The 15,484-nt window shown below is 48.3% G+C and overlaps 1 protein-coding gene across 4 annotated transcripts in view; it reads left to right on the forward strand.

Annotated features, from left to right (window-relative positions):
* Positions 1-15,484, forward strand: part of R3HDM4 (R3H domain containing 4) — a 148,037-nt gene that overhangs the window by 68,588 nt on the left and 63,965 nt on the right. For all 4 annotated transcript variants that reach the window (XM_075337878.1, XM_075337879.1, XM_075337875.1 and 1 more), the window contains one exon: positions 13,755-13,840. In XM_075337878.1, coding sequence (XP_075193993.1) covers positions 13,755-13,840 — 86 coding nt within the window. The remainder of the gene's footprint in view (positions 1-13,754; positions 13,841-15,484) is intronic.

The following is a 15,484-nucleotide window of genomic DNA, read 5'->3' on the forward strand; positions in this document are numbered from 1 at the left end:
GCCAGTAGCAAGATGAACCTTTCTAGAATGCAGCCCATGAGCTGCAGAAGGGGATTCTTTTAGTTTTATAGTGAAAATTCTGGTGACCGGTTCCCTTTAAGGGGTGGCAAAATATCTTCCAGAAATTTCTCTTCATTTGTACTGTTAGTATAGAAAATAGAATGGTCTAACTATCATTTGACTGTGCATGTAAGCAAAGGTTTAAGCACATGTAACCAGAATTAAAACTGCACTCTTAACACACTGCATACTACCTAATGCACTGCACCTGAAAGATGTCACTTTCTAATATTTTGACTTTTTTAAAGAGAATCTGTGACGTGGATTGTGCTGCCCCGTCAGAGAGCAGTATAGGGTGAGAACAGGGACCCTGATTCTAGCAGTGTATTACTTGAGTGGCTTGCTGTAGTTTTGATCTGCTGCAGCTCTGTTAATCTTCTGTGATCAGCTCCTGCCATGGAGTCCTAGATATTCCTGTTCTTTTCCACTGATTGGCAGCTCTTTGCTTATGCTCAATGTAGACAAATGGCTTTCAATTCATCTTATGGGAGGAGTTAGTCAGTAATGGTCATTGAAAGGACTAACAGAGCTGCAATAAACCACAATATTTTTTTTTTTTTTTGTTAAATCTCTGCTTCAGCAAGAAGTCAATTAAGTACCATACTACTGAAATCTGGGTCTTTGTGCTGCCCCTGGATTGGGAAGCATAAACCTAGTGAAATCTGTGGCCACCACTCATCACTTTTCTTTGAGTGGTGATGGATACACTATCATGCTACACACTGGAAGTTAAAGGGATTGGTCATAATGCATGCACATTACCTCTCCATTCACAGCTCTTTGATTGGTAGAGGTTCTAGCGATAAGACCTAAAGATAGGTGATATAAGTGTGATAACCCCTTTAAAAGGAACCTGTCAGCAGGTTTTTGCTGCCTCATCTGAGAGCAGTATAATGTAGGCAAAGAGACCCTGAATCCAAGGTGTATCACTTAGATTACTGGCTGCAGCAGTTCTGACACAATCAGAATTTTTAGATTTAGCCATGTAGCAGAGATAAGAGAACTGTCCCGGTCACACCAGGGTCTCAATACAGATTGTACATAGACAATGAGGTGTCAATCAGAGGAGGGGGCATGCCGGACTGCTGTGCATTTGACTTTGTAGTCCTGTAATAATAAGGGTCCTGCTGCTTAAACAAGCGTAGTAAATAAATAACAGATTGACCTGTGACAAGACAGGCTTCCATGAATTTTCTGTTAACCCTTGCAGCATGTTGGTTTCAGTTTACATGGCAAAAACCTGCTGACAGATCACCTTTTACAGTTAGTTGAAATGGCCCTGCCTTGTGACATTAACCCCTTCACGACCGCGGGCAGTAAAATTAACGTGACTTAACGACGTAATTTTACGGCCTAAACTTCATTTGATTGCCGTGGCCATAGCAATGGCTTTCAAATGATGTCCTCTGCTGTTTCTTACAGCAGGGGACCTTTGCTTGACCCCAGGGGGGATGGCATCGCCAACCCCCATCGACGATCGATGTGATTGGCTGTTCAAATCTGAACCGCCAACCACATCATTCGCACTGATTTCGGCAAAAATAATGCCCGAATTAGTGCGATACTATGAGATCTAGCTATGAGATGCCGTAGCAGCTACAGCAGATCATAGGTGGATCTCAAACATGCCGCCCCCAGCCCCTGCAGCACTGATCGGAGCGATCGTGCTATGACGCGCAATCGCTCCAATCAGTGTGCAGTGGGGCGGTCTGATCTGCAGGTGGCCGCCCTCCCCAGGCCTGTGCTGGTCTGGGGAGCCTCCCCCAACATGTCTCCAGCGTGGAGTGGCTGGTACTTGTGGTACCACGCCACCGCTGCCGCCGCTAATGTCACCGTCTTCTTGCCTGCTCCACGTGAGTATTGCACTCTTCTTCCAGCCCGTGCGCGCTCCCGTTATGGCCCCTGCGCGCTCCCGTTATGGCCCCTGCCCGTGCCCCCTGCGGTCTGCCCCCCCACGCCCCGATCTGCTCCCCCTGCGATCTGCCTGCCTCCTCTTTCATCTCTATTCTGCTTCCTTCCTTCTTTGCTTCTCCGGTATCCCCCTCTGCTCTCCCGCCCCCCCCTCTGCTCTCCCGCCCCCCCCCCCTCTGCTCTCCCGCCCCCCCCCCCTCTGCTCTCCCGCCCCCCCCCCCTCTGCTCTCCCGCCCCCCCCCCCTCTGCTCTCCCGCCCCCCCCCCCCCCTCTGCTCTCCCGCCCCCCCCCCCCCTCTGCTCTCCCGCCCCCCCCACCCTCTGCTCTCCCGCCCCCCCCCCCTGCTCTCCCGCCCCCCCCCCCCTCTGCTCTCCCGCCCCCCCCTCTGCTCTCCCGCCCCCCCCTCTGCTCTCCCGCGCCCCCCTCTGCTCTCCCGCGCCCCCCTCTGCTCTCCCGCGCCCCCCTCTGCTCTCCCCCTCCCCTCTCCCCTTGACGTCCTCTTACCTGCCTTCACCGGGTCGTCCGATTTCTTCACTGGCCCGATCACATCTGCCTCCATCTCTGGGTCCTTCCTGGGTCTTCTGCTGATCTGTCCAACGTCCTGCCTGCTGCTCCTGTACAGATGTCTATCTGGCTTGCCTTCTGTTCCTCCTGCTACTCCTCTGGGTACTGTGAGTATAACTTTTTTTTTTTTTTTTTTTTCCCCTGTATCCTGTCCATTTTTACACCTCATCTGTCCGTGCGTCCCGCCGAGCACTGATGACGGATGCAGATAACTGTTCTGCATCCGTGGTCAATTTTTGGCGTGACTTTTTTTTTTTCCGTATCCCCAACGCGTTTTGTATCGCATCTGTCCGTGCGTCCCGTCAATCGCTGATCAGGGATGCAGATAACTGATCTGCATCCCTGCTCAATTTTTGGCGTGATTTTTTTCCATATCCCCGACGCTTTTTGTATCGCATCCATTCGTGCGTCTCGCCGAGCGCTGATCAGGGATGCAGATAACTGATCTCCATCACTGCTCAATTTTTGGGGTGACTTTTTTTCCGTATCCCCGACGATTTTTGTATCGCATCTGTCCGTGCGTCCCGCCGAGCGCTGATCAGGGATGCACATAACGGATCGGCATCCCTGCTCAATTTTTGGCGTGACTTTTTCTTTTTTTCCGTATCCCCGACGCTTTTTGTATCTCATCCGAATGTGCGTCCTGCAGCGGTCGATCAGTGCACCGCGTCTGTGCGTTTGAAAAGTCAAATGGCGTTCGTTCTCTTCTGAGCCCCACCATGCTCCCAAACAATTTATTTCCACCACATATGAGGTATCTGCGTACTCAGGAAAAATTGCACAATACGTTTTATGGTGCAGTTTTTCCTGACACCGCTGTAAAAAAAAAAAAAAACTTCCTGGTTGATGCAAAAATTTTGTGGTAAAAAAAAAAAATAAATTTCACGGTTCAATGTTATCAACTTCTGTGGAGCCCCTGGGGGTGCAAGGGGCTCACCAAACATCTAGATAATTTCCTTGAGGGGATGGGGTCACTTGTGAGGGAGCTCCACTGTTTAGGCACCATAGGGGGTCTCCAAACATGACATGGCGTCCGCTAATGATTCCAACCAATTTTGCTGTCAAATGGTGCGCTTTCTCTTCTGAGCCCTGCCATGCGCCCAAACAATTACTTTCCACCACATATGAGGTATCGTCGTACTCAGGAGAAATTGCACAATACGTTTTATGGTACATTTTTTCCTGATACCTTTGTGAAAAAAAAAGCTACGTGGTTCAAGTAACAGTTTTGTGGTGAAAAACAAAAATTGTATTCATGGCTCAACATTATCAACTTGTGTGGAGCCCCTTGGGGCTCGCTAAACATCTAGATAAATTCCTTGAGGCGTCTAGTTTCCAAAATGGGGTCACTTGTGGGGGAGCTCCATTGTTTAGGCACCTCAGGAGGTCTCCAAATGCAACATTACGTCAGCTAATGATTCCAACCAATTTTGCTGTCAAATGGTGCTCTTTCTCTTCTGAGCCCCGCCATGCGCACAAACAATTACTTTCCACCACATATGAGGTATCTGCGTACTCAGGAGAAAATGCACAATATATTTTATGGTGCATTTTTTACTGATACCCTTGTGAAAAAAAAAGCTACCTAGTTGAAGCAACAGTTTTGTGGTAAATAAAATGTTTTTTCTTTTCACGGCTCAACGTTATAAACTTCTGTGAAGCCCCCAGGGGTTCAAAGTGCTCACCAAACATCTAGAAAAATTATTTGAGGGCTCTAGTTTCCAAAATGGGGTCACTTGTGGGGTAGCTCCATTGTTTAGGCACCTCAGGGGGTCTTCAAACCCGACATGGCGTCCGCTAATGAGTGCAGCTAATTTTGCAGTCAAAAATTCAAATGGCGCTCCTTGCCTTCCGAGCCCTGCCGTGTGCCCAAACATTTGATTTCCACCACATATGGGGTATCTGCGTACTCAGGAGAAAATGCACAATACATTTTATGGTGCATTTTTTCCTAATACCCTTGTTAAAAAAAGCTACCTAGTTGAAGCAACAGTTTTGTGGTAAATAAAATGTTTTTTCTTTTCACGGCTCAACGTTATAAACTTCTGTGAAGCCCCCAGGGGTTCAAAGTGCTCACCAAACATCTAGAAAAATTATTTGAGGGCTCTAGTTTCCAAAATGGGGTTACTTGTGGGGTAGCTCAATTGTTTAGGCACCTCAGGGGGTCTTCAAACCCGACATGGTGTCTGCTAATGAGTGCAGCTAATTTTGTGTTAAAAAAATCAAATGGCGCTCCTTCCCTTTCGAACTCTGCCGTGCGCCCAAACAATTGCTTTTTACCACATATGGGGTATCAGCGTACTCAGGAGAAAATGCACAATAAATTGTATGGTGCACTTTCTCTTTTCTCCCTTGTGAAAATTAAAATTTCTTTGTCGCTCCATTGGGAGACCCAGACAATTGGGTGTATAGCTATTGCCTCTGGAGGCCACACAAAGTATTACACTTAAAAGTGTAAGGCCCCTCCCCTTCTGGCTATACACCCCCAGTGGGATCACTGGCTCACCAGTTTTGTGCTTTGTGCGAAGGAGGCAACACATCCACGCATAGCTCCACTTTTTAGTCAGCAGCAGCTGCTGACTATGTCGGATGGAAGAAAAGAGGACACATATAGTGTCCCCAGCATGCTCCCTTCTCACCCCACTGTATGTCGGAGGTGTTTGTAAGGTTGAGGTACCCATTGCGGGTACGGCGGCAGGAGCCCACATGCTGATTCCTTCCCCATCCCTTTTTACAGGGCTCTGGGTGAAGTGGGATTTACCGGTCTCCTGGCACTGAGACCGTGCTCCATCTACAGCCCCTGGAGAAGATGCTGGATGGAGCGGAGTACATCAGGGACATGGCCCTGCTTCCTCAAGGTACTCTGTGTCCCCGTGCATTTGGCGCTCACACCGCAGCATGCTGGGTGTTGTAGTGCGCCGGGGGACATCAGCGCTGCGGCGCCTGTGCCATGGCCTCATTCAGCTTTGCTGAAGCAGGCTCACTTATGGGAATTGGTCGCGCCGGCCGCTGGGACTGCGGCGCGGCTGGCACTTGTAGTGCGCCGGGGACTTCAGCGCGGCCTGCGCTTTTACGGCGGCCGCGCTGATAACTAGAGTCCCCGGCTTTTGCGGCCTGCTTCCGTTCGTTCCCGCCCCCAGACCTGCCAGTCAGGAGAGGGGCGGGACGCTGGCCACTTCCAGGAATCGGTCGCGCCGGCCGCTGGCAGCGGCGCGGCTGGCACTTGTGGTGCGCCGGGGACTTCAGCGCGGCCCGCGCTTTTACGGCGGCCGCGCTGATAACTAGAGTCCCCGGCTTTTGCGGCCTGCTTCCGTCGTTCCCGCCCCCCAGACCTGCCAGTCAGGAGAGGGGCGGGACGCTGGCCACTTCTATGAATCGGTCGCGCCGGCCGCTGGAACTGCGGCGCGGCTGGCACTTGTGGTGCGCCGGGGACTTCAGCGCGGCCCGCGCTTTTACGGCGGCCGCGCTGTTAACTCGAGTCCCCGGCTTCTGGGCCTAGTCTCCCTTCGTTACCGCCCACAGCCCTGACAGTCAGGGTAGGGGCGTGACGCTGCATAGAGCAGAGCTGAGAGCTGGAGTATGTTTTGCATACTCCACCCCTCTCACTGTGTGCACTGTGAATCCGGATTCCCGCACTTTCTCAGGCACGCCCACGGCTTCCTTCTCTACAAGGACACCGGCAGCCATTAGTGTCAGTTTCTGTATGATACAGAGACAAGTGTGGAAGACCCTGGCATTCTGATAGTCACACAATCGCTGTAACAGGCGTTAAGCAGCACCTGTGGTGCTAACCCCACTAGTGCAGAAGTGCACTTATAGATATGCTTGTACTATATACATTGCACTGTTTGGTCGCACGTTGTATATACCCTCCTGGATTATGCGGAGGAGTTATCAGCATATTCTCTGTGTAAAACAAAGGTGCAGAACCACATGTTTTTCTATACAGCTGGTACAGCATGTACGGCTATACGGCCGGCAGGTACATAGACTCCCATTGTATGCACTAATGGCCAGGGGATGAGGACGGTGTCTGCAGTATTTACTGACAGTTTTTCTGAGACTGTGGCTATGATACTAGAAGCCTAGCAGTCCGGACATGTCTCTCACAATATGGGCACTGTTGAATCATTGATCCATGGCCCCCCTCAGTGTGAATAACTAACAGCTCCGGGAATGTCACACGCATCCCAGAGTCACGGCTCTGCACGGACGTCAGTCCCAGACAGCCTAAGCGGGCTCGCTATGAGCGGCCTCGGTTTCATCAGGGTCCTAACAGAAGGACTCGCTGTGTAATGAGGCGGAAGTAGCGGCTCAGGATTCTGATCCTGAGACCGCTCTCAATCTGGATACACCTGATTGTGACGCCATAGTAAATAATCTTATAGCGTCCATCTATAGAATGTGGGTTATTTCTCACAGCTCCTCCAGTGGAGGAGTCAGCTTCACGTATTTTTCTGGACCACTCTGCCTTCAGAGAGGCAGTCCAGGAACACCACGCTTATCCAGATATGCGCTTCTCCAAACGGCTTAGGATACACGTTATCCCTGTCCCCTGACTTGGTCAAGGACTGGACCCAATGTCCCGAGCGGCATCCTCCAATCTCCAGGCTTGTAGCTAGATCCATAGTTGCAGTGGGAGATGGAACTGCAAACTCAAAGATGCCACTGACAGACAGATGGATCTCTGGTCGAAAGCCATCTATGAGGCTGTCGGCGCACCGTTGGCTCCGGCATTCTCTCCCTTGGGGCACTCCAAGCTATTTCAGCTTGTCTTACACAGATTGACACGGTTACACGTACATCTGTGCCGCAGGTGGCATCCTTAACCTCTCAAATGTCTGCATTTGTTTCTTACGCGATTCAGGTTGTCCTGGACTCTGCGAACCGTGCGGCGGTAGCCTCCGCTACTCCGTGTTTTTAAGCAGAGCCTGGTCTGCTCGTTAAGTGAATGGAAGGCAGATTCTGCTTCCAAAAAAGGTTGCCTAACCAGTTGCCTTTTTTCTGCTGACCGACTGTTTGGTGAGCGTTGGATGTAACCATCAAACAGTCCAGGGGTAAGGATTCATCCTTTCCTCAGCCCGGACACAACAAACCCCAACAGAGCAAGAGGCAGTCGGGGTTTTCGGCCTTTTCGAGGCTCGGGCAGGTCCCATTTTTCCTCGTCCAATGTGGACTCAAAAGGATCAGAGGAGCTAAGATTCTTAGCGGGCTCAGTCTCGCCCAAAAAAGCGACAGTCTGAAAACCCGCTTCCAAGGCGGCTTCCTCATGACTTGCGGCCTCGGTCGGTAGCAGGCTCTCCCGCCTTGGCGATATTTAGCTGCCATAGGTCAATGACCATTGAGTGTGAGACATTCTGTCTCACGGGTACAGGATAGAGCTCACTTCTCGTCCTCCAACTCGATTCTTCAGAATTTCTCCACCTCCCGGCCGGGCCGCTGCTCTTCTGCAAACAGGGTGCACTCTATAGGCAGAAAGAGTGATGACCCCCGTTCCTCTTCAGGAACAAGGTCACGGTTTTTACCCCAAATTCTTTGCGGTACCTATAACAACGGGCCGTTCCGTCCCGTTCTGGATCTAAAAATGCTCAGCAAGCTCGTGGACACCAGGCGGTTCCGGATGGAATCCCTCCGCCATGTCATCGCCTCAAGGTCCCAAGGATATTTCCTAGCATCATTAGGCATCAAGGATGCTTATCCACACGTGCCGATTGATCCAGAGCACTAGCGTTTCTACGCTTTGTTATAGGAGACGAACACCCTCTGTTCGTAGCTCTACCTTCCGGCTAGCGACAGTCCAACTGGTCTTCGCCAAGGTCAGGGCAGCAGTAGTCACAGTCCTGCACTCTCAGGGTCACTCTGTGGTCCCGTATTTAGACGATCTACTTGTCAAGGCACTCTCTTAGGAAACATGCCAACACTGCCCGAACGTTGCGCTGGAGACTCTCTAGAGTTTTGGGTGGATCATCAACTTTTTAAAGTCAGATCCGACCCAGACCCTATCGATAACATATCTAGGCATAGAGTTTCTTACTCTCTCAGCGATAGTGAAGCTGCCGCTAGACAAACAGCATTCACTACGGGCTGCAAGCTCTTCTTTAAGAACCAGTCGCACACATTGAGACGCCTCATGCACTTCCTACGTAAGATGGTAGCAATGGAGGCAGTTCCTTTCGCGCAGATTTCCTGCGTCCACTACAATGGGACATTCTCCGCCAATGGGACGAGGAGTCGACGTCCCTCAACAGAGTCGTCGTTCTTTCTCAGGCGGCCAAGGAATCTCTACGGTGGTGGCTTCTTCTCACCTCTTGGTCAAAAAGAAGGTCCTTCCTATCCCCGTCCTGGGCGATAGTTACGACAGACGCGAGTCTATCAGGGTGGGGAGCAGTTTTTCTCCACTACAGCGCTCAGGGTACGTGGACTCAGCAAGAGTCCACTCTTCAGATCAATGTTCTTGAACACAGAGCAGTGTATCTTGCCCTACAATCCTTCCAACAGCGGCTGGAAAGCAAGCATATCCGACTTCAGTCGGACAGCTCCACAGCGGTGGCATACATCAACCACCAAGGAAGAACGCGCAACCGGCAAGCCTTCCAGGAAGTCCGGCAGGTTCTGATGTGGGTGGAAGACACGGCATCCACCATATCCACAATTCACATCCCAAGTGTGGAAACTAGGAAGCTGACTTCCTAAGTCGCTGAGGTGTGGCCGAAAGAGTATGGTCTCCTCACCCAGACGGGTTTCAGGAGATCTGGCGCCGCTGACAGAGGCCGGACGTCGATCTAATGGCGTCACGGCACAACAACAATGTGCCAGCTTCATGGCACGGTTTCACAATCATCGAGCTCTGGCGGCAAACGCCTTAGTTCAGCATTGGTCGCAGTTCCAGCTACCTTAGGTGCCACCTCTGGCATTGTTGCCCAGAGTACTGCGCTAGATCAAGACCGACTGCGGCCGCGCCATCCTCGTCGCTACAAATTGGCCGAGGATGTTGTGGTACTCGGTTCTGTGGTGCCTCACGGTAGGCTAACCGGGGGCACTACCAGACCAATCAGACTGGCTGTCTCAAGGGCCATTCTTCCATTTGAATTCTACGGCCCTCAACCGGATGGTGTGGCATTGAGTCCTGGAACCTAGTGTCGTCAGGATTACCTCAGGACGTGGTTGCCACCATGAGACAGGCTAGCATACCAACGTCCGCCAAGATTGACCACAGGACGTGGAAGATGTTCTTATCTCGGTGCTCGGCGCAGGGTGTTTCTCCCTGGCCGGTTGCATCGTCTATGTTTCCTTCCTTCCTGCAATCTAGGTAGGAAAATGGGTTGTCGCTCAGTTCCCTTTAGGGACAAGTCTCAGCGCTATCTGTATTTTTTCAGAAACGACGACTTCCTCAGGTACGCACGTTCCTACGGGGAGTTTGTCTTCTCAGCACTCCGTACAAGCGGCCGTTAGAGCCCTGAGATCTGAACAAGGTTCTAATTGCTCTCCAGATGCCGCCTTTCGAGCCTTTGAAGGATGTCTCCCTTCCCGTTTTTCACGGGAAGTGGCCTTCTAGTAACGGTCTCGTCTCTTAGGAGAGTTTCCGAGCTAGCAACGCTCTCATACAAACTCCCTTCCTGGTCCTTCACCAGGACAGGGTAGTTCTGCGTCCGGTTCCGGAATTTCTCCCTAAGGTGGTATCCCATTTTCATATCAATCAGGATATCACCTCACCTTCTTTGTGTCCTCGTCCAGTCCATCAATTTCAGAAGGATTTGCATCTGTTGGTTCTGGTGAGAGCACTCAGGTTCTACTTCCCGCATGGCGCTCCTGCGCCACCCGGATGCACTCTTTGTCCTTGTCGCTGGTCGGCGTAAACAGTCGCAAGCTTCCAGATCCACCCTTGCTCGGGGGCTCGAGGAACCAATTCTTGAAACCTACAGTTCTACTGGGCTTCTGGTTCTCTCAAGGCCGAAGGCCCATTCTACCAGAGCCGTGGGTGCATCCTGGGCATTACGGCACCAGGCTACGGCTCAGCAGGTGTGTCAGGCACCCACCTGGTCGAGTCTACTTACTTTTACCAAGCATTATCAGATGCATACCTACGCTTCGGCAGACGCCAGCCTAGGTAGATAAGTCATTCAGGCGGCGGTTGGCCACCTGTAGGAGAGGGCCGTTTGACGGCCCTATCATGAGGTATTCTTTTACCCACCCAGGGATTGCTTTTGGACATCCCAATTGTCTGGGTCTCCCAATGGAGCGACAAAGAAGAAGGGAATTTTGTTTACTTACCGTAAATTCCTTTTCTTCTAGCTCCAATTGGGAGACCCAGCACCCGCCCTGTTTTCTCGGGGTTTTTCTGTTTTTTCGGGTACACATGTTGTTCATGTGGTATGGTTCAGTTCTCCGATGTTTCCTCGGATTGAATTGGTCTTTAAACCAGTTATTGGCTTTCCTCCTTCTTGCTTTGGCACTAAAACTGGTGAGCCAGTGATCCCACTGGGGGTGTATAGCCAGAAGGGGAGGGGCCTTACACTTTTAAGTGTAATACTTTGTGTGGCCTCCAGAGGCAATAGCTATACACCCAATTGTCTGGGTCTCCCAATTGGAGCTAGAAGAAAAGGAATTTACGGTAAGTAAACAAAATTCCCTTCTTTATGGCTAAAGTAACATTTTTGTGTTAAAAAGTAAAATTTTCATGTTTTCCTTCCACATTGCTTTGGTTGCTGTGAAGCACCTAAAGGGTTAATAAACTTCTTGGATGTGGTTTTGAGCAGAGTGAGGGGTGCAGATTTTAGAATGGGGTCACTTTTGGGTATTTTCTATCACATAGGCCTCTCAAAGTCACCTCAAATGTGATGTGGTCCCTAAAAAAAATTATTTTGTAAATTTTGTTGGAAAAATGAGAAATTGCTGATTAATTTTGACCCCTTCTAACTTTCTAACGAAAAAAAAATTTGTTTCGAAAATTGCGCTGATGTAAAGTAGACAAGTGGGAAATGTTATTTATTAACTATTTTGTGTGACATATTTCTCAGATTTATAGGCATAAATTTTCAAAGTTTGAAAATTGCGAAATTTTCAAAATTTTTGCAAAATTTTCCTAAATTTTCACAAACGCAAAAAATATCGGCCTAAATTTACCACTGACATGAAGTACAATATGTCACGAAAAAACAATCTCAGAATCGCCAGGATCCGTTGAAGCGTTTCAGAGTTATAACCTGTCAAAGTGACACTGGTCAGAATTGCAAAAAATGGCCCGGTCATTAGGGTGTTTTAGTGGCCGGGCGTGAAGGGGTTAAAGGCTTAGCTGATCTGACTCTCATAAGACTCTGCCATGGACACGCACATATGATCACGATGTGCATTCACTACAAAGGTCTAAGTATTAAATGCTGTAAGCAACGAGAAGTCATAATAATGACCCAATAAGCTTTTAAACTGCAATTGGTTGTTATTATTATTATTTTGTTACTTTTGTCACTTTACAAGTGAAAAGGGTATACATAAAAACTAGTACAACAATCATTAACAATAACAATGGATTATACTGATTTTGGCTTACATGTATCCGTGGATGTGCTCTTAGGCCCTGTGCGCACTTGCCGTTTTTTGCCGCGGATTTGCTGAATGTTTTGCTGCAGAAAATGTTCATAACATCTCTGCAGTGATTCACCAGCAAATCCTATGGGGAAAAAAAAATGCTGTGCGCACTAGGTGGATTTTGACAGCTGCATGTTTTGCTGCGGGATTCCTGCAGCAAAAACAATTGCATGTCACTTCTTTTCCGCAGGTAGCTGCGAGATTTCACTCCATTGACTGTAATGCAATAGTGAAATCCCGCAGGGAATAACGCAGGTAGCAAATTCTGTGCGGTTCATTGCATTTTCCTGCGTTATTTCGTGTTTTTCGGGACATAATGTTCATCACTGCCTGCGTTTTGCAGGGAAGTGATGTCATTATAACAGGAAGAGGAAGCGGAGCAGAGAGTAAACACACACAGATCACACTCACACACAGACACAGACATATATACAATGCACATAGAAAGCAAAGGTCCATATAAAAATAAAAAAACAAACAAAAATAACGTCCAGCCAAGGTAAACACACAGCGGCGGCCCGGTATTTTCAGGCTGGGGAGGGCGAGGGCCGGGGTTAATGCCCCCCCCCCCCCTTCACCCACGCAGCCGAGAATATCAGCTCGCAGCTGCCCCGGGACTGTCGCATCCATTATGCAACAGTCCTGGAGTGTCCCCGACTCTTCCCAATTGCCGTGATGCGGTGACAAGTCGGGGTAATAACGAGTTAATGGCAGCGGATCGCTGCCACTAAGTCCAGGCTTAATCATGGCAGCGTCTATGAGATAGCTTACATGATTAACCCGTAAGTAAAGTGAAAAAACACACCGAAAAATCCTTTATTTTAAATAAAATAACAAAAAAGTCCCCTCTTTCACCTTTTTATTAACCCCTCCCAACACACAGCTCTGGCGTAATCCACCGAGGTCCCACGACGCTTGCAGACTGCTGCAGCCGTGACTGACACACTGTACTGAATGCAGCCTCGTAACGAGACTGCAGGGGTAATTACAGGTCATTTCTCACGGTCGGTAATGTGAACACATTACCGCTCAGGAGAACTGCAGTGTATCCTCACAGGGACTCTATCTGTTGATTGATCTGTCCTCTATTATCTATCTATCCTCTATCTATCTATCTATCTATCTATCTATCTCAGAAGGAAATTACCTTTTTTTTTTTTCTTATTGTGCTTTATTGCATTGAATGCATTAAAACACATGTACCAACCTGCTGAAAAAACGCTACAAAACGCATGCGGATTTTGGTGCGGTTTTGGTGTTTTTTTTTTCCGCGGGTGTGGAAATCTTTCAGTGCCTGTGGAATTTTCTTAAGAAAATTCCATTTTCTAGTGCGCACAAGGCCTTAAACTGCTACACACTTTTTACTTCAAATTGCTGTATAGTATTCTGAATGACATTATTAACCATCTCTGCCAGACGTTAGAGCTATTTGGGTCATTCAAGTCAAATTGTGAAAATGGAGTAAAATGTGAATAATCACTCCAAAACACCTAGACCTAAAATATAGCTGCCACAAAAAGCAAAGTGCTGCAGTGCTTTCATGTGCTTTTCAGGTCTGTGATACACAATAAAACTGTAATTAATCTGACTTTTATGCAAAACTGCTTTGTAAAGGCCTCTCTTCTTCATTGTAGAGCACCCTGCCTATTCCCCTGAGGAGTGTTATCAGCGGATAAACCGGAGACTGCGATTCACCTTGAAAAGACGCCAGATACCGATGGTGAAGGATTGTTCATTTCCTCTTAAAATAAATTAAATAAAAATATTAAATATAAATTTATATATAATATACTGTGCGTATGTATGAGTATATACAGTGCTGGCCAAAAGTTTTGGCACCCCTGCAATTCTGTCAGATAATACTCAGTTTCTTCTTTAAAATGATTGCAATCCCAAATTCTTTGGTATTTTTATCTTCATTTATGTTGCTTACAATGAAAAAACACAAAAGAGAATGAAACAAAAATCAAATCATTGATCATTTCTCACACAACTCCAAAAATGGGCCCGACAAAAGTATTGGCACCATTAGCCTAATACTTGGTTGCACAACCTTTAGCCAAAATAACTGCGAACAACCGCTCCCGGTAACCATCAATGAGTTTCTTACAATGCTCTGCTGGAATTTTAGACCATTCTTCTTTGGAAAACTGCTCCAGGTCCCTGAGATTTGAAGGGTGCCTTTTCCAAACTGCCATTTTGAGATCTCTCCACAGGTGTTCTATGGGATTCAGGTCTGGACTCCTTGCTGGCCACTTTAGTAGTCTCCAGTGCTTTCTCTCAAACCATTTTCTAGTGCTTTTTGAAGTGTGTTTTGGGTCATTGTCCTGCTGGAAGATCCATGACCTCTGAGGGAGACCCAGCTTTCTCACGCTGGGTCTTACATTATGCTGCAAAATTCGTTGGTAGTCTTCAGACTTCATAACGCCATGCACACGGTCAAGCAGTCCAGTGCCAGAGGCAGCAAAGCAACCCCAAAACATCAGGGAACCTCCGCCATGTTTGACTGTAGGGACTGTGTTCTTTTCTTTGAATGCCTCTTCCCCCCCCCCCCCCGTAAACTCTGTTGATGGCTTTTCACAAAAAGCTTTACTTTTGTCTCCTCTGACCAGAGAACATTCTTCCAAAACGTTTTAGGCTTTCTCAGGTAAGTTTTGGCAAACTCCAGCCTGGCTTTTTCAGGTCTAGAAGTGGGGTCTTCCTGGGTATCCTACCATACAGTCCCTTTTCATTCAGACGCCGACGGATAGTAGGGGTTGGCACTGTTGTACCCTCGGACTGCAGGGCAGCTTGAACTTGTTTGGATGTTAGTCGAGGTTCTTTATCCACCATCCGCACAACCTTGAGTTGAAATCTCTTGGCAATTTTTCTTTTCCTTCCACATCTAGGGAGGTTAGCCACAGTGCCATGGGCTTTAAACTTCTTGATGACACTGCACACCGTAGACACAGGAACTTTCAGGTCTTTGGAGATGGACTTGTAGCCTTGAGATTGCTCATGCTACCTCACAATTTGGATTCTCAAGTCCTCAGACAGTTCTTTGGTCTTCTTTCTTTTCTCCATGCTCCATGTGGTACACACAAGGACACAGGACCGAGGTTGAGTCAACTTTAATCCATGTCAACTGGCTGCAACAGTGAATTTAGCTATTGCCAACACCGGTTAGGTGCCACAGGTAAGTTCCAGGTGCTGTTAATTACACAAATTGGAGAAGCATCACATGATTTTTCAAACCGTGCCAATACTTTTGTCCACCACTTTTTTTATGTTTTATGTGGAATTATATCCAATTTGGCTTTATAACAAATTTTTTTTTTTTTTTTCTCATTGAAGACAAATTACATGAAGATCATACCAAAGAATT

Source organism: Anomaloglossus baeobatrachus, chromosome 1 (assembly GCF_048569485.1).
Source record: "Anomaloglossus baeobatrachus isolate aAnoBae1 chromosome 1, aAnoBae1.hap1, whole genome shotgun sequence".
In the NCBI taxonomy this organism is placed as follows: domain Eukaryota; kingdom Metazoa; phylum Chordata; class Amphibia; order Anura; family Aromobatidae; genus Anomaloglossus; species Anomaloglossus baeobatrachus.